The sequence below is a fragment of the Lethenteron reissneri genome, chromosome 21 (genome assembly GCF_015708825.2).
Source record: "Lethenteron reissneri isolate LAM-NWPU_2019-01 chromosome 21, ASM1570882v1, whole genome shotgun sequence".
NCBI lineage: Eukaryota > Metazoa > Chordata > Hyperoartia > Petromyzontiformes > Petromyzontidae > Lethenteron > Lethenteron reissneri.
The window spans coordinates 20,085,976-20,106,098 of record NC_083799.1 but is presented as its reverse complement, the minus strand read 5'-3'; the positions used below and the strand labels follow the sequence as shown (position 1 = coordinate 20,106,098).

Sequence of the window (20,123 nt, the reverse complement as noted above, 5' to 3'; positions counted from 1 at the left end):
AATTTGTGACCTCGCTGAGCAAATCAAATTATTTTTGTAATGTTTCAACATTCTTGCACACTTAGGTATACTCTCACGGAAACACACAAACACTAACATTTTTGCAAGCTTCATTCTGTAAATGTCCCTTAACACAGTTTGGGTATTTTGGCTCGTGGAAGCAGTGCATACGTCATAATTTCACACTCTCCAGCTAAAACATAAACAATGACACACGGGTGAGTGATTGAATGTGACAAATGAATTTAGCATTCCAGAGCAAGAATTGTCCAAGTAAAATGTAAAACGTTCACACATTGCTATATAATTGTGAATTAAATATATAATACATGCCCAAGGTGTAGAGGAAGATGGGACACATAAACATTCAACGTTTGTTAGGCAAACTTTAGTTATGTAAAATAAAAACTGGAAAAATAAAATTGGCAATGATAAAATGTGTTGTAAAATTTTATATTGCAAACTCAACACCAACGTTTACTTAAACTGATTTCCAATAATTAACAATGGACAATTTCAACAGATGTTTTGTATGTGCATAGTAATGACATGGAACTTCTAATGCATTTGGTCTGACAGAAGGTTACTGCCGAACGTTGCGATACAATGATTGTGCATTAATTGGCATTTGGTATTTCAATTGGTATTTGGTATTTAACTAATTCGAGATGTCAACTCCCTCGCCTGGCATACAGGAGGTCGTGAGTTCGATCCCAACCCTGACGCCTGCTGTATATTTGGAGTTTGCGTGTTCTCTCCGTGGTCGCGTGGAGTTTTCTCCGGGTCTTGCAGTTTTCCCTCCACATTTACAAACATGCTTTTAGAGTGTTTGGCTGCAATACATTTCCGCGTGATTATCCACTTCGTTGAGCTATCATTTGTGGTCAGGTCGCTTCTGATAAATAGCTATATATCTCAGTGGGCCTTACGAGGCTTTCGTTGAATGTATGACTCACTGTTTGGCGCGCATAGCTTGCCACCTGCGAGAACGCTACGATCACCACACTCCAGAACATAAACGTTTACGCAAAGAAAAGCAAATACCATAATAACTCACAGCTTGACACTGAAACAAATAGAAAACAACCCAGCAGTGGCCCTGTAACAGCGGAACATTGCATTCCTTTTGCTTGTGTTAAACAAGATTCGTTTACTTTGAAGGTATAGTATTACGCGAAATTAGGGTGTACGTTTATTTAGAAACCGTTTGTGATTTGAAAAAAAAAGAAATGCCAATGATTGCATGCTTCCCCCTTTTCATGTGAGATTAACGTTACGCTCGTGAAAAAAATCTTTAGCGCCAACGGACACTTTCAATCGATTTGCTGAAAGGAAGGAGAGGTTACGGAGGAGAGAGAGTGATTGAGGAAGAAATATGGATGAGAAGCAGTGAGGGATGGAAAGAAAGCAAGAGTTATGGATCTAAAGTCTCGGCGAGAATACAGTCCACAGAAAACAAAGAAACACGCCGTGTTTGCATGTGTGAGTAGATGTATGTTTCTCTGCTGCAAGTAAGAGGAGAATATGAAGCAAACGGGGACATGGTCGGAATAATATTAGAGGGGCAAATTCTGAGATGATAAACCCCACAGCATAGATAAGCAATATGTCTCGTTCATAGATCTGTCTGTCCACATAACAAAACAATCGTGTATTTTGCACAGTATGTCGGCCTCCAATTAGCCCTACAGCCTTCTGGGCGTGCATAATTTCAGCAGCATTGGTTCAATACAAGCAGACTGGTTATAACATCCAGGCTCATCGGCAGTCAAGTTTATGAGAACCAATGCTGGTGAATAAACCCACGTATATAAGGAACCCAATAACAGGAAACTAAGTGTACCAAGTCTGCCTGTTTGCTCAAATATTAATTCTTGATTGCCTACAAGCGACGAATGCAATTAAAAAAACTAAATAAGTTAACCGCTTGTCCTAAAACTTGATTTGAAGCTTTCGTGACTGCAGGAATTACTCTTTGGTTCTTTCGGTAAAGTCACGTAGAAAGAAAATACATTAAATAATAGAATACGACTTTTCGATTGCAACACAAGCAACTGTCATCAGGTAGAACTAAATTGAGAGAGAGACAAAACACAGACACGGAGACACACAGATAGACACACGAGCAGAGAAACAACACAGACACACAGAGAGAGACACACAACATAGACACACAGAGACCCAATGCCTCTGTGTCGAGGCCTTAAATAGAGAGAGAGGGGGGGTCTGCTGGATCAGCTGCTGGAGCAGAGAAAATGACATGTAATAATAGACATTGGTGTAATATCATCGACAGATCTATCTTATATAACATACACATTCCACTCGCATTATGTTTTGTTGATGATAGGGGTCGGATTTGAGGCTACAAAACTCGGAAGACATGACAATATGGCGTTATTATAGCAATAACTGGATTGGTGAAGTTCCAAAAAAACAACACATTAGCTTTAGAAAAGCAATCACCACAGTAAATGTTTGAGAAACTCAACATTCTTGCAACTGCAGGAGTCATTCCAAATAATAAATGTAAGAAATTAATTAATAACATTATATACAGTATTAGTATTCTTGGTTCTTTCGGTAAATTAAAAGCAAAAAATCCCACGACGTTTCGATCGCAACACAAGTGGTCTTCATCAGGTGTAGATTTAGATTTTTGTTTTCTATCGACGTGACTTTACCGAAAGAACCAAGAATATGAAATCCTGCAGTCACGAAAGTTTTAAGTCTAAATTATATATTAGTTCAAATTCCAAGGCATGTCATTTTACAGTGATTTTTTTGGGTGTTTTACATTATTATTTTAACTAATCACTCTCCTTACATTTACATGAGCGATTTAGTTCTTTCAACATAATCTTTCACCAGGAATTGATATCCATGTATCTTATCCTTTGGTTCCCTCTGCAAGATGCATTCATCTCAATGTTCTGTTCAGTTTATTTCTGAAGTACCCCATGAGCCAAGAAGCTCTTAAATCGGGTTTTATCAACAAAAACAACACCACCGCTTCCCCCAACAAACACAACATGTCACAATAAAATAAATCAATAATAAACAATAGCAGATAAGAGAGAAAAAATAGCTAGCAAATCATAATCGTTAAATAAAAATTAAGTTACATTTATCATCAAATACCATGCCGTATCTCTGATTAATACTAATTTAAATCTGCCATAGTAATTACAATGCAGATAGCCTCAAACATAGCATTATAGTGGGAATATAAAAAAAAAACAGCATCCATAAGAACGTCGTGTAAAGCATGCACAAAACGTGGTTGCTTACAGGCAAATTATATTTAAAGCTCGTCTAATTATTTATACATTGGCAGCTAGACAATCATTCACTTGACAGTAGCAATGACTGCAGACAAAGTTGTGTGGCAATATTCTTCCAGAGACGAGGGTCAGCCACCAAAAACGCTCGTTCGCCAAAACTTGTTGAATATCTAGGAACGTTCAACAGAAGGAATGATGAAATCCTCAGGTGAGGTCTGCCCTCCCGTCGTGTCAACAGATCCAACAAATATTCTGCCGAATTACAACTAAGGATATTGTAAATAAACAAGGCCTGGTGAATCGTTCTACAATCAATGGTCTCTCACCTCTTATTAATGTAAGGAATACCCTTTATGTAAAAATAACAAGTCAGTAATCCTTTTCCTATACAGAAAAGCCTTACAAATTTGAAGATTCTTTCCGGGGCAACTTGCATTTGGGTGTTGGGCCACTACTTGAACAAATACGAGTATAAACCAGTCACTGTTCTAATTCTTTCAAGAGATGTTTTTTTTTCTTCCATAAAATGTAATTTTCATAGGGTGGAATGTCACTCAAGAGAGAGAGAGAGAGAACTCTGAAAGCCAGGAGATAATGCAATCCAGGCCTTCCCTGGATAAGTGTTTCAACTGAATGCAGGGCTTCTCAGTAACCCAGGAAATGGCACAGCGAACTCTGACATGCTCGCCCTAAGAGCCTGTTTCTTCTCTCGTGTGATTTGCTACTAAAATATCCCAAACCTTTTTTCATCGGAAGCCGAGACCAGCATGGCATGGGCCATTAGCAATCTTTTAGTCTGTGTGTGCATAGGCGTAACTGCCATCTATCCACACTAATGGCTAAAGCAAACCATTTTTCGTCACAGTTCTACTTGAATATTTTGTCACCAAAGAAAATGTTGGTTGGTGAGCAGTGTGAAGTTTATGGCCCGCTGAAAGGTTCTTCCAATAATACTTGAAATATTACATTAATCATAATCATCAAACGCAAAGTCTAAAGTGTCCCCATACTCAATCATTTGGCAGTACTCACCTTTGTTGGCAGTCCTGACCCAGTGGTGAAAATTAAACAATGTTATGGCAGGGGCCAAGCTATTTATATACCAACCACTTTTACACATTCTACAAAGTGCTGTTCATTATATCAACCAACTCAAGGATGATGAGTCAAGTCAATACCAACCCGAGATTTGAACTCCTGACCTTTCAATTGTGAGACAAGCACTGCCACAGCATCACCCAGGCCAGGCATAATACACAATAATTATATTGTACTATACTCCACCCATCTCACATGTTTGTCCACCCATCTAAAAAGTATCCTGGTTACACAACTTGAAAATAACTGAACATTTTGACGAACCATTGAACGCTCTTCCTTCCGATATTAGGAAGCCACTGGGACTGTTAACTTTTAAATCTAGATTTAAAATTCATTTCTTTACAACTGCTTTTAGTGTTTAGTTTGTTGTCCTTCCACTGCACCTGTGAATAGCACGGTTGGCCATGTACGATGCGAAAGAAGTTCAACATACATATGTCTCTATTAAGAAAAATTACTTGGAGGCAAATGCAGTTTTGGAGAACTGAGAGTAAGTAAAGAATCGAGCTAAAGTTTTGAAAAAGTCTTTGTGGGGAGGGTAAACAGTGAAGATAATGACTTGTCTCGGTGGCAATGTGAAGAGAATACTCTGGTAGCTAAGAGACAAGTGGAAAACGGGGAAAGCCATGCAAACTGTTTTGACCTGTCCTGCTTTTACAACTATAAATTACAATCTCACAGCTGAGGTTTACAACAAGCGTGAGCAGTCGGCGAGTAAAACAATAAGTTTGTCCTTGAACAACCTTAACTCATAGAGGTGCTACAAATTTCGCCCGCTGAGCAATGTTCATCGACACCGCAAACTCCGCAGTGGTGGCCTCTCGAGGCGGTGTTTGCTGCACGTACTAAATTACTCGAGGCTGCGAAACGCTGGAAGGAAACCCTGTAGATGTTTCCACGCTCGCACTTTATGTTCAAACTCTTTTCCCAAATCCTCACAGTGACCCCCCCCCCCCCCGCCCAAACTCCCCCAACCTTCTTCGCTCTTGCTGCATTACTAGCTCTGTTGGCTTCATGCAGGATTCATTGTTATTTTCCACATCTCACAGAGACATCAAACATCTTCATTGCCAGCAGGTGCTTTTGGTAATGTAAAGAGTTATCAAGAGATTCACGAGCTCTTCGTGCAAGGGGGTCTTATACACACAGTTAGAGGGAAAATGTATATATAATTATTATGAAATAGGACCAATGCTCAAAATGTTACTTATTACATAATGATTCATTGACAAACGTGTTGTGTTCTTGTTATCTGTGCTTGTGGCACCACTGCCAATGTAGTATCACCGAATACATTTCAAGGGATGCATTGTACTGTACTCACAAGTACACCTGAACATGCATCTGCACTATGCAAAGCGAAAAAATATGAATTAAAAAATAAGTATCCATACGGTGTGAATAGCAGATATCTCTTTAAATTAAAGTGACAAATCTGAAATATGTTGGTACATTCCTGACATACGCGTCACTCGTGTAATGAGAACAATAAACGCCTGATTTGAACCAGCCGTACAAGTGTGCACATAGCACGTAACAACCGAGTGGCATGATTGCGGTACAACAAATGTTAGCACAATGCCATTGTCTGACCAGCTTAGAATAATTAATTTGGTGTAATCCACAAACGCGTCAATTCAGGCGGTTTTGCCAATTTTCAATTAATAAATTGTGGTGAGCTAATATGACTTTCCACAGTACTTGGTTCTGGAGCATAACATATCTGCAAAACGTGTCAATACCTAGTGGCCTTTGGGTACACTTAGAACACATTTCTAAATATGTAATGGACCATACACAACAATTACACATTGTGTTTACAAAACATGAGGTAAGAAAGAAAACAAAATAATTATTATAATGTGCAGGTCCTCTTTCATGTTTTTTGTTTGTATATTTAGTGGATATGCATTCATTGGCTCAGATATAGCAAACGCAAATTGTTAAACGTTGCGTAAGAATACATTTGACTGGAGGAAAGTTCCATTCATAGCTAACTTAGGTTCTGACAATAAGGTGGTGCCTCACCAGAAATAGGATTTTACAGTCTTACTTAAAATCACCACATTCCTCATTATATTTTTTGTTTGTGCCAGTATGGTTTTTGTTTTTTTTGACATATTAAAAAATAGGCCCTCATTGCTATATCTGTTTTGGTGAGATTATACGCTGAGAGCACATAATCATATTTTATTTATTTGTTTACCCTGGCGAATTTCCCGATGATGCTGGATGTAATTACCAGCGAAACGTCGTACTCGAAAACTGTAAATGTTGTGGATTCACTCTTCAACACACCGGTGGGCTAAAGTAGTGAACTATTTTGTCTTTTGTCAACGTGACACGTTTTTGCTGATTGGCCGTGTCGGGTGGGGGAGGGTTACGACACATTTATAAATAACGCGATCTAACCCAAAAACGTTTATTATGAACTAGTGTCTTGCTTGTCATGTTTGGCAGATTCTTCTTTGAACAAATTCGCTTTTTGAGGAATGTGGAGAGCCCAGAGAAAATGGGGACAACCAAGGGAAAAACTAACCAAACACAGAGAAACAAAGAATCTACTTGCTGTACTGCCAACGACAAACGCCTCAACGGACTCTGCAGGATGGGTGTCTCGGTCGAATGAGCTTGGCACGATCCACAAACTCAGCCTTTTAGACACTAGATCACAAGCGTTTGTCCATATGCCCCGTTTTACCTTGCTGTGTGATGATGAGTTCAATACATTCTTGTTCGTATGATCAATACACCATAATCATGTCTCCATATTTAACTCAATACATTGTGTTGTGCTCATGTTCTTAAGCACCCCAAGTACAATTGTGAAATCTCACTTTCTTATGCCAGAGATGACTATCTTTCCAGAACCACCACCACCGACCTCCCATAAAGCGGTACAGTACTTGTTTTATCAATGCAGAGCCAATATCCAACCAAGATTTGAACTCGCAATCGTTCTTATTTTAAGTGATCCGACCACAGCGACACCTGGCCAACTTGTGCATAGGGTAGGCCTCCCGCAACTTATGGGGGAGACAGAGAGAAGGTGAATGTACCGAGAGAAAGCAAACAAAATCACTTGGCATTCCTGAGATGTTCATTCCACTTCGAATGGAGAATTAAGGCGCAGTGTTTACCATCCTGGCAAGGGAGGGGCTTTACTTCCTTCAAATTAGGTCTGCCCCCACGATCACCCTCCCAAGTGGAGTTTTGGATTTTTTTGCTGGGCACGTCGCTGCTACTGCAGTGGGCGCCTCGACGATGACTTGGTAAATAAAGTCCTCGTGGTGTTTCGTAGGTCACGGCATTTTTTAAAAACAAAAATTCCATTTTAAACTCAGGAGCCAATTTTTGCTGAAAGTTCTAACGTGATGGTGCCACAAGCATGAGGAAAGTACATCGATGCAAATAAGTAGATCCACTGGTCGCTGTGGAAAGTGCACATTAAAACGTTGTCAAAAAGATCACCATGCTCGTCTCATTAATACATCGACAGTAGCTGACTCATGCATTTGAACAAATTAGGAACAGCGATCTTCATGGCCATGGAAGAGCCCCTGATGATGATAAGAATCACATCATGAAGGCCTTGATATACATTCCATGGATTTTGAAGAATGTCGCAAAAGAGCTGTTGCCTCTGAGGCTGCAGCTGATATCCTGGCTAACTCTTCGATGTGAATGTAATTTACTTATTCATGCAAAGCCATGTAACATTTTATTTATTATTCATAAAAAAAATTAAGGGTGAGCCTTTACCACTAAATACAGCTGGGTGTTATGTTTTATGCTCGTTGTGGGTGATTGCAGGGGACCATGTGGGCAGCGTAGCAACAGAAGGGTGGTGATCAATAAAACCACAATTACAACACATCCCAGATGGCTTCGAGTTCGCTGGAATACACGAAGAACAAATATCCCTGTATGGCCAGATATAATGTTGGGGTAAGTGCTGTTAGCAAGCGCCCACTCAGGCGTGTGTGGCGCACGAGGGTTGTGGGTGGTAAACACGACCTTTGACCTCCCAATGCTGATGGCTACAAACCATGCTAAGGTACTAATTTGAGGCAGATTCGATCTAGGAAAGGCCCAGGACCAGTTCAGATATCTGTCACCAATGTTGGTTGTGAGTGGGAATCAAACTCAGGTCACCAGGGTTGGCAGTGCACTGCGCTAACCACGACACTATCGCTCCCCAAACAAAAGCACACACTCACAAACACCCAGGCTACGTGCACACCCACACACAGCACACAGGAACCACATATCCAATACGTCCTTGTGGTAATTAATTGACCCATCATTCACCGCAGAGCCAGTGCGATGCTCCATTAGGGCACTGAAAGCACGTATAGCTCAGCGCGCCAATAATGCATCCTGGGAAATTGACTATGTTTTAGATGGGGCATCCGGTGTGTCAATCTACGTCCTTTCTTTAACCAGGTAAGGGTCAGTTCATATCCACTATATAATTCACAAGGGAAACCAATGCAACCATTGGCAATTATTAATTAAAATAATGTACTAGTGGATGCATTTTTTTATTTCTGCATATTGTCTTGAACGTATTTCAATTGGTGATAATTGGTTATAAATAGAATGCATTTACTATTTAATATTTGGCAAACTTGTGAATAACAAAGCATGAATAATCTCAGACATTACCGTGCCACAACTGGAATCAAATCATCCAGCTCTACTAAGTAAGGTGTCTAAAGGAGATAATGTAGCAAGTCGGTTCGCCGACCTATGCATGCACAGCAAGAATATTGTGTAATGCACAAATGAGAATTAAGGCAGCACAATTCTCTTGCTGGTAGCCCTGAACGAGTGTGGGACTTCACAAATTTGAATGGTGGGAGCCAGTTTATCCATTTGATGATTACTTTTGACTGTATAAAATTGGTAATCGTTTGATTTACCTGGAAGGATAACAACTGTAAATACGTTATTAAATGCTGTGTTTCACATTTTGTATACATTTCATAGTGTTAAGTAACCCATTGGCATTGCACGATTTGCTGGATATCAGCTTTAGTATAGCGATTTGTTTTAGTTTAAAATGAAAGTAGAAAGTACAACAGATTAAAGCCACGAGACCATCCTCAAGAGATATCCGTAAAGTCAATTAAATAAAACATTAAATACGTTTCATGTTCCGAAATTAATGTTATCGCTACCTTATTTTTCTGCCAAACTGGCAATAATAAAAAAACACAACATGTATAGAATAAGGAAGTACTTGTGGTATTGCTTAAAAAATAGATAACACATTACATACACAGGAAAAAAATATTACCCTTCTTTTTACAAACACCTTTTGTTTCTGAATGCAAGATATAACCTCCTAGACCGCACCTCCGATTACCATGGTTGGCTACGTATGGTGTGAAAGAAGTTCCACACACATACATAGCGCACAAACAATGCATAACTAGATTCTAAAGCAGCGGTCGGGAACCTATGGCTCGCGAGCCATATATATGGCTCTTCCGGTGACGGCATATGGGCTCCCAGACAATTTTGAGTTGAAAAAAAAAAAAATCAGTTTGAAACTGATTTTAAAATACTTGTGATATTGCTTAATAACACTGTGTCATTTTAAAGTAAACAGAAATCCGTTTTGAAGATAAAATTTCTCGGGTCACGGATCCCGTGACCAGAAGTCGCATTAAAAGTAAGACATATTTAATTTATTATACGTTAAAAATACTATATGGCTGTCAATGAAATATGTTTAGAAATATTTGGCTTTTATGGCTCTCCCAGTCAAAAAGGTTCCCGACCCGTGTTCTAAAGCCTGCATCAGTGTTTGCAAACAAAAGAGGAATGTATTGTATTTATGGTACTTAAATTAAAAAGTTACTTTCAAAACTATTTTGCATACAACGCAAATCCTATACTGTTACCTAGTTTACAAGAAGTTTATATTTCAATTACGAATTTTTGCATGGAATTACCTATGATTTATTCATGGAAATCCATCAGTCCATGAACTGTGTGGGCACAAAACTCTCAAATCATATGAAGTAGCACTGTGGCAGAGCAGCTGCCTCAGTCCATCATCCCTCCAGGGCAGATAAAATGAGGACAGTTTTTTGTGGGGAAAAACAACGGGGATTGTCCTTTGAGGATCGTGGAAAGTCCACCTTTGTTTCAGATTAACTAATAGAGATGAGTACCTCCCCACGCACGAAGACGTGTTTGTTGGACCCTCATCCTCACTGCATACCACCACCACTGCACAACTATACACACTATAATCACCCAGGAATGTCCTTAACGCTCGTGACGTCACTCCACATCAACCAGCCCCCCTCACTAATATTCATGAGCAGGTGACGTCCTCCAAATGGACACCCCCTCATTATTATTACCGATTATGAGCCAAGAATGCCTGTGTGCATCGCTCGTGACGTCACTGCACGTTCACCAGCCTCCCTCATTAATAATCATGAGCAGGTGACGTGACTCCACATCGAATAGCCCCCCTCATAAGGTGACGTCCTCCAAATGGACCCCCCCCATTCATAATAATTAGCGGCTGACGTCACTCCACATGGGAGGTCGAGGCGCCTCCTCCCCCCTCCTCGGCGTCAACTCACAACCCTCACTACAAAGGCAGAACCCTCACGTCACGCGGTCTCCGTAACGCTGTTGAGACATAGAAGTAAAAAGGTCGTCATGATGAACAAGGGATTATAACCTTTAAATGAAATAGGTCTGTGTCACCGCGCCATTACAAATTTCACACGAATGGATGCAATGAATATCACGTGGCGGTCTGCTTTTCGCTTGCAAGTTTCATATTTACTGCACTACACTCGTCTTTGGACGGGCAAAAGGCTAATGGATACATAGTGATCAAAGCTTCCCTTGCAAGAGTTTTATGAATATAATTTGGCACCCCACCTGGTTAGATGAAGAGACAAACTCGAGCAACAAAAGCAGCTGACCAGTCTATCATGATACAAGAGAGGGCCTCATTCGATGCCAGAGCTGTTTTCAGTATTCAAAGTTTAGGATGACAAACGTCGTTGCAGCCCTCAATGATTGTGACCACAACAACCACCACAGTCTTTAATATTGTCCGATGTCCGTGTATCTGAATTTTAGATTAGGTACGTTGAAGCAGCTCAGCTTAATGCTAATTTTACACCCAAAGTCTTGATTTATTACAGTATATAATTAGGTGATTTATTGTCTCCTGATATTCTACCCTTACACTGCACAGATAAAATTGTGATGTGCTTCGACTAAAAATAAAGACTCGTTTCGAGCACACGTCTAGAAGAGCATTTTCAACCAAAAGCATTTTGAGGATAAACAGTGGAAACAACTCCACAATGTAAGCCATTGAATCAAGCATCCACAAGCAACACATCCGCACAAGCAGCGTACGTTAATTTCACAAAACACATATAGTTTACTTGCAATATGTATATTGAGTTACTCCAATGATAAACGTAAAAACGAAGGGGCCTAAAATTAGGATTTTTTTTCCTTCAGAAAATCCGAATACAATCAGTTGTGTCGGCATCATTTGAATATATATTTTTGAACTGACGTATTTTATTAGTTAGGCACGTTATTTTTTTTTATCTTGTGTGGCTTCTTTAATATTCTGCCTGGTGGCTGTGATCTTCTTGCCTTTTCATGTTCAACACAGCTCCCATTGTGCGCCGCACAGGTAGGCTTCTCCGTTCCGTGTGGTCTGGCTCTTTTCACTGTAGCCATTTCTCAACGTTTTCACGACAGGAAATTCCAGCCCACAAACTTGAACCGAACGAAACACTTACGTGCCCCAAAGGAAAATATCGTACCATTTTCCTTTTCCCACTTCCATAAAAGTGTACTTGTTTTCCTGAAAGCGTTTGCTTGGTGTGGATTTTGTTCTCTCGTGCGAACGCCGATCACAAACGCCCGCTAAGCGGAAGGGCAATGGATTTTTAATGCAGTATTCGCGCTACTGTAACCCGCTGCCGCCTTCCTTGGGACGCTGACCTCTGAATCCACAATCCCCTGAATCCACAATCACCCAGCCGGTGCTGCCAAGGGAAATGAGTTACGACGTGGGCCACAAGCTGAATCTGGAAGGAAAGTTAGAGCAGCTCTGCTCGTTCCAGCCCCACCGCACGTCACAACCACACGCTCACAACTCCGTGTCGTCACGCTTGACAAGCAGCCACAGTAAACATTAGAACATTTACTTTTCATTAGAACGTTTTATTCGTTTTCTGCTAATTGCAGGATTTTGGCAATTAAAAAAAAATACCTTTGCACGCTCTGAAAATTATATATATACACACATATTTAAAACAAAAAACATGCTGCTAGAGAACAGAGCGTTATTTTGTCGGAAAATCACTGCCCGCCACTCCGGCGGCGGCGGTAGCCACAAGCTTGGACGCGGTTAGCGTCACATAAATCACGCGTGGTGACCACTGTCCAGGTCAGGCTCGCTAAAAGGAGGGCGGCATGTGCTGTTCATCAGTTTCACACTTGCATGGAACAATTACTGGCCTAGCACACCACACAGTGCAGCAGAGAAAACGTTGACAATCATTCAGAGTTAAACTTAATGTCGCACGGCACAGTAGCTGGAGTACTGTATGGCTCCATGAAAAAAAATGGTTGTGGCTGGGTGGAAGAGGGAGTTCATGTCCAGGATTGCAGTCAGTGGTATTGGTAGCCCGACTTGAAGCTCTTCTTGGAAACGTCAAATCAAGTGAGGTGTTCACATTTAGCAAGTTATCGTGGGTGGATCATTGCTAATATGTTTAGCATGCTGCGTAATGGTGATTCAAAGTCGATGTCAAGCCATGGCTAAAATCAGTATCAATGTATGCATGTATTTTGAACTTTTTTCACACCGTACGTAGCCAACCGTGCTAATCGGAGATGTGGGGAAAGGCCAACAAACTAAACACAAAAAGCAGTTGTAAAAAATTTATTTTCAATCTGGATTTCAAAGTTCATAGCTCCAGAAGCTTCCTAATATCGGAAGGAAGAGCGTTTCAGATGGCCGCAGAAGCGCATCTGAAAGCGGGCGATGCAGTGACCGCCTTTGTTCGACCAGCTGCCAAAAGCAGCTGCTGCGAGGATGAAAAGTAATATCAGAACTGGTCCTGATTCCTTCCCCCCTCACCAACCGGCACTGACCAGTGTGGAGAAATTAGGTCCTCTCATTAATCCCAATGGCAAAAGTCGTAACTACATTCCATCATAAGGTAATTTTGTAAGCTCAAAATTCATCTGGGCCATATAAAATGGCTGAATTTGCCATATTCTACATTTACGCAGTAAATAATTCACTCGAAAGATGATATATTGGTTCTGATGAGATACACCCAATGAGTACTGTAAAACAAAGATAAAAGTAGACAAAATGTGGAATTTACACAGCTGACTCAGGGATGCCTAGGGAAATAAGCACCACCGCACGTGTTTACATGGAGACTTTATGGCTACACTAACCCCTGCACTTTAGAAAGAGTTTGGTAAAAAAAAAATCTGTTGAGATTACAAAGTTATTACCACCCCACCCAAACATTGCTGGCAATGTGCGTGTACTATGTACTGTATATGCTATTCAGAATGAATAGCATGCTGTCAAGAATCGTATCCGTAAAGATAATAGCGATCCCAAAAGCTAAACCACTGAAGCCGATATCTGAATAGGCTTCCAATCCAACCGGCAATTAAAGCTCCCGACACAAGGACAAAAAGTCACCAGCACTGAGCATCCAGCGCAGGTCCATTTTCAACTTAACCAACCAGAAAAACAAACTCGATTGGTATAAAATAGCCCACACAATATTCCCCGCCATAGAAACATGGACTTTCTACCAACGGTGACAGATGAGCAATGCCAAGCACTAATTTGATTGCGGGGACGTTGAGTACTCGATGAACAAACATTATTCCAATGGGCTGCGTCTGATTATAACTTGTTCCTTTAGCTACCTTTTCACACGAGAGTAGATCTGCTTCCGACTGAATCCTGACAATCTAACACATTCTGGGATGTCACTGTGCAGTGCCGGCCCTAGAGAGGCACGGCGTGCGGTGTAACGAAATCGCGGATAACACAAGGGTGTGAGTGTAGTACCGGCCCTATAGGGGCCCGGTGAGCGCTGATTGATAGCGCTAGATGGCACCATGCTTGGCGTGCAGTGCCAGCCCTACAGGACAGGGTGTGGGAGTGCTGGCCGTAGGAACGAAGTTGCTAAAGGCCATGGCACTCTGGTTGACCCGAGAGGACACGTGACCAGTTAAGTCTACAAAGGGACCCCGAGTGGGGGCTAGGGGGGTCACATGGTTGGGATCCAAATCCTGCCCGAGGATTCTGGAAGGTGGTCGTGGCCAAGGGCAGAGCCAGCCACGCCGCAGAGAATATAAGCCGGGTCTCGAGAGGGACCAGGGTTGTTGTTGTTGTTGTTCATCCTGAAAGAAACCTTCATCTACGTTCTCCGTTCAACGAGTCTCCAACACGTGGACCTGGACCCGAACTGTTGGGCCCGGTCCGTAGTAGCTAGTTATGTTGTAACTAGTGTAATTAGGCTGGTGGTCACCACCACAGGTTGTTATTCTGTTAAGGGGGAAGTTACCCCGTGTGTTGGAGTTAAATAAATGTGTTGCCTCCAAATATACATCTGCGACTCAGTTGAAGTCACTACAGTAGTAATAATTGTATCACCCTAGGTGGGATAATGGGCTGAGTCTGCCACTAACCGGAATGAACTTTGCAACCATTAAATTGTGAGTTGAGCACTTTGCCACGGATATTATTCCAATATACTCTACATGAGTGAACAATTCGTGCCTTAGCCCTGATGTTTTAAAATATTGTGCCATCACATTAATCTGTCACACATCTTGAGACATCGTTAAACGTGAATACAGTATAAAACAATTTGCTAGAAATAAAATGTAATTTCTGACATGCAGTGCACTGCAGCATTGCAGTATTTATGAATGCAGCTTTTAAGACCATTCCAAAAGAGCATGAAATCGGCTGTGTGTCTCTCACCAACGACAGCTCTCTTCATTCACTCTGATGACATCTGCAAAGTGTCTGGAATTGGGACCGTTTCAAATTCACTCTGGCAGGCTCACTCAACAAAAGTAAAAAGTGTTTTTGTGTCTCAGATAGAATTCCCTAAAGCTGAAGTCTAGACAACCAGATGAGAGGGGAATATTTTCAGTATTGTGAAATTATTTTTTGATATTTTTTAAAATAAACAAGTACTGTTCAACCTCACAGGCAGCTATTCTGATGTTGGAAATTCCACATTACTATGGAGGGGTCTGCCACGGTTTCTCCATAGACAACCTCAGAGAGATTATAGGCCGAGTCAACCATCGGCTGGGATTTAAACTCACGACCTCGCAAATTGTGAGTCACGAAGAAGCATCACCAGATCAGGCATTATTATTATTATTGTTCCTGTACTATATCATACATTTTCAGGCCAGACATTACAGAGCCCGTCTGGAGCCAGGCTGATTGAGGGAAGACTATAGACACGCCCCTGCAAGATATCGACTGGGCTGAGAGTGCACACCTCCCCTGCATTTCAAAGGGCAGCGATGCAGGCATAGAACGTAATGAGCCACGGCAGGGAGGAGACACCAAGCCAATGTAATGTTCCGCTGTCAATTACAACACGGAGCCAATCAATCTCTGTTTTTGTCTCTACAACGCAGGGCATTGATTTTACAACAATTTGCATTACTTAAAGGTGGAGAGAAAAAACTTTGGATTTTTAATAAAATCTTTAAGTAATTGAATAACAAACTAGATTCGAAGCTTTCGTGACTGCAGGAATTACTCTTTGGTTCTTTCGGTAATGTCACGTAGAAATAAATAAAATAAAATAATATTCGAATACGACGTTTCGATTGCAACACAAACAACCATCATTAGGTACAAATGAATGAGAAAACAAACATAGTAAACTTGGAAATATAGTGCAATACAACACAGAGAGTCGGCCAACAAAACAGTCAACATCCCACCTAGTTGATTACGTTCATCCAAAGATTACTACATTTGAGAGAGAGACCAAACATAGACACGGAGACACACAGACACAAGCAGGGAGAGACTCACACAGAGACAAACAGAGAGAGAGACACACACATAGGCACAAAGAAAGACGTCTCTGTGTCGAGGCCTTAAATAGAGAGGGGGGGGGGGCAGAGGGGGAGTTGTGTGGAATTACTGCCCATAGCGGCCGGAGGAGAGAATGGACCCATAAACAAGCACGGTAGAATGCTAATTTAGTAAAGTTATGAAGTGGAATGCAATGCAACACAGATAGTCGGTTACCACACAGTTAACGCATAGCCTGGTTGATTACGTTCTTCCAAAGATTGCTAAATTTGAAGTTAAGTGTGAAACAAACAAGCACGGCAAACCCTCCCCGTAGAGGTGTTTCAAACTAGATTCGAAGCTTTCGTGACTGCAGGAATTACTCCTTGCTATGGACATTATTAGTATACTATTTTTCTTAGTATATTAACATGAGTGGAAGACAAATTGACCCTGTGATGCATTAAATCATGAAGTTATTTTGAACGCACTGTCCCAATAATCAATCTAGAGGATGTACAGCACAATAGTATCAAAGTCAAGGCAACGTGTCGCTGCATAAACCGATGGTGCTCATCTCCTTTGACAGTCCTGAGCCTGTGATTGAAACTCCACCTTCACATGGCAAGGTCCATTCCATCCAGAGCCACACCACTGTTGACTTCCGAGAAAAAGGTCGTACTGTATACGCTGCATCGTAAATGCAGCGCCTCTTGTTCATGTACATTAGTAGCACTCGATATGTTAAAAAAATACAACTTTTGTTCGTCAATGCGTTAAAGTACAATCAATTGTTGAACATTTTATATATTCAGGATTATTTGAGCTATTTTTGGACTATGTAATATTGATATTCCTAAAAAGTCACTTGATTATGATAGAAAATTATAAATGTAAAATGGTTGTGCTGTCATTATTAATTCAAAATCAAATAACAAAATAGCATTTTAAGGCAACTTTATTGTCAGTGATTTTCGTATATTTTACACTTGCTAATGTTGGCATACCCATGCGATGAGTAAGTAAACAAAGTGCATCCCACACATGATTTTAAAAAAATGGACATGTACATCTTTTTCTTTGGAAGATGACACTGAGACAAACTGCATTGCACATGATCCAACGACCCACTAAAACACCGGTTCAGTCATCGGAGTATTTCTAATCATTTCATAGTCTGTACAAATGACTTCCTTAACAATACATCATGACCAGATGACAACGCACTGAGACTAATCTCTCGGAGTAGAATTAATAATAGAATAAGAGTTGTATTTGCATAAACGCTACTCTTACCATTAAAACCCGCACCTAATACTAACCCGATCCCTAAAATGACACATTTCACTAAGTTACCCACAAAATCTGAACTCTTTTCTAAACACGAGTCATGTGCAGACAAATTAATCGTAACGTTTGCAATCTTCTATAAATCCACTGTTGCATGAAGGCTGCCCAAAACATGTCGATCGTGGGTGCTATTGATTGACCAGACCTCACGACACAGGCGAGTGAAGCTTCGCCACTGACGCATTTTGGATAGGGTTTGTATTTTATTTTAGCACAGTGTATTTCAATCGGTGTCTAGAATACATTACTATGCACTCTTAAGCGCACATCCGCGGAACCGCATATATACACAGAGAACTAAAGTCACCAACAAGCACGGAAGTGAGTACTGTGCTGCATGACAGCTCATTTTCAGCCACTAGATTGTTAGACAGCAGCTGTCAGCGAGCATCTATGAATAAGGGGAACACGGCTGCCAACTCATACTTCAACAGCGCCGATGCCCATGACACTACTACTGCTGCAGCAGGCACTTTAGATGCAATGCCGAGTCAACCGAAGGATGATCGAGTTCACATTCAAACACAGACGCAACAGATCCCTGTTGTATATACTGGTGTGGTACCTGGATTTTGTATGACTGCGTCTCATATCGTGTCACAAAGACACCACCGGCATAGCCTACACAGCCTGTTGCGCTAGTAATGTTCGGTAGCACCTATTCACGGCGCACGAGGGGACGCAATGTGGGTCAGAACCACACCGCGGCCGACTTTGTCTCCCTAGTGGTGATGTTATAAACAAACCACCCAGACACTCGTGAAAGGACAACGCCGACCATGGAGAGGCGCAGGCACGGCCAGGTATCATTCGCCGTGGCTGGGAATCGAACTCGGGTGGCCGGCTATTCGAAGCGCTGCACCACCGCTGCCCACAGAGAATGCACGCGGAGCTGCACGTGCGCGCTCGGTACTTGTTGCGGTACCTTTAGTCGCGGCCAGGAGGAGGGTGAACACATCCAGATGCAGCCAGACGTAGCAGAACCCAAGCAGTCGCTCCATTGCGGCGGCCTCCGCGTAGAGCGCTCACGGCTGGCTCTCCGCGCCTCGGAGTCGACACAGAAGCGTGAGAGATAGCAACGTCCCGATCTACCCGCAGCGTATTCCTCCTCCTGAGCCCAGCTGATGACGATACACGCGTACAGCCCTGGCCGGCCGGGCGTTTAGAGGCTCCCCGCACGAACTCTGCCGTGATTGCGCGAAAGCGTGGCTTGCTGAAACTGAACTAACAACACGCCACTTTCAAACTCCGTGATAAATACAAAAACGCGCCCCCCGACCCGCGCCCTCCTTTCCCCGCGACTTCTCATAGACAGCGCATTCATTTGTCGACACGCGTACTATGCGTGCAGACAGACACTATATACACACACACTATATATACACAGCATGTGTGTGTATAGTGTGTGTGTGTATAGCAGCTGACAGCCTCCTATGACGCCCGTGCAGAGCGGAGCCTACGAATTCGTTGCGCTCCTTTTTCCAGCCTTTGTGGCAGCGCTCACTTACATATAGTTCCGCTAATATATACACACATCGAGTTAGTTCCCTGCACGTCTATATATATGTGTGTGTGTGTGCCTCTCCGTGTCTATGCGTGTACAGCACAACACACACATATATAGAGAGAGCCTGCCCGACCAACGCATGCGCTTAACGCTCCGGGCGAAATGCGGGCTGACGCCACCGCCGCCGCCAATGCTGTTGGATGCACGAGTTAAGCAGAAGCGCGCATTTGGGGGGTAGGGTAAAGGGATGTGAAGTTGGGCTCTGTTGGCTGGGAGAACAGGGTTGGGGGTTGGGATGGCTGCAAGGGGTGTAAGGGGGGAGAGGGCACTAGTTTTGGCTGTGCGCGTTGCACAAAGACAAAGGTCCTCCCCCCCCACCCCATCCCCGTATAGCCTTTCCAGGCTGTGGGGGCAAGGGATGTCAGCGAGCACCGAATGAAGACGGGAACGGTACAACGCGGGGGTGGCCAGCACCACGCCCGACCGCCTTTGTCTCCCCCGAGTGGCGATATTTTTTTTCGCGCACCACACCAGGTACTCATTTGAGGCTGAGTCGACCTAGGGGGAGGGGGCAGGACCGGTTCAGATAATCGTCACTGGTGTTGGCCGTGAGCCTTTCCATGCTGTGGGGGCAAGGGATGTCAGCGAGCACCGAATGAAGACGGGAACGGTACAACGCGGGGGTGGCCAGCACCACGCCCGACCGCCTTTGTCTCCCCCGAGTGGCGATATTTTTTTTCGCGCACCACACCAGGTACTCATTTGAGGCTGAGTCGACCTA

The 20,123-nt window shown here is 42.4% G+C and overlaps 1 protein-coding gene across 2 annotated transcripts in view; it reads right to left on the bottom strand.

Annotated features, from left to right (window-relative positions):
- The window catches only part of LOC133345368 (BMP and activin membrane-bound inhibitor homolog), a 28,717-nt gene extending 9,204 nt beyond the window's left edge, over window positions 1–19,513 (bottom strand). For both annotated transcript variants that reach the window (XM_061556065.1, XM_061556066.1), the window contains exon 1: window positions 18,761–19,513. In XM_061556065.1, coding sequence (XP_061412049.1) covers window positions 18,761–18,836 — 76 coding nt within the window. In that variant the 5' untranslated portion in view covers window positions 18,837–19,513. The remainder of the gene's footprint in view (window positions 1–18,760) is intronic.
- Between the last annotated feature and the right edge of the window lie 610 nt (window positions 19,514–20,123).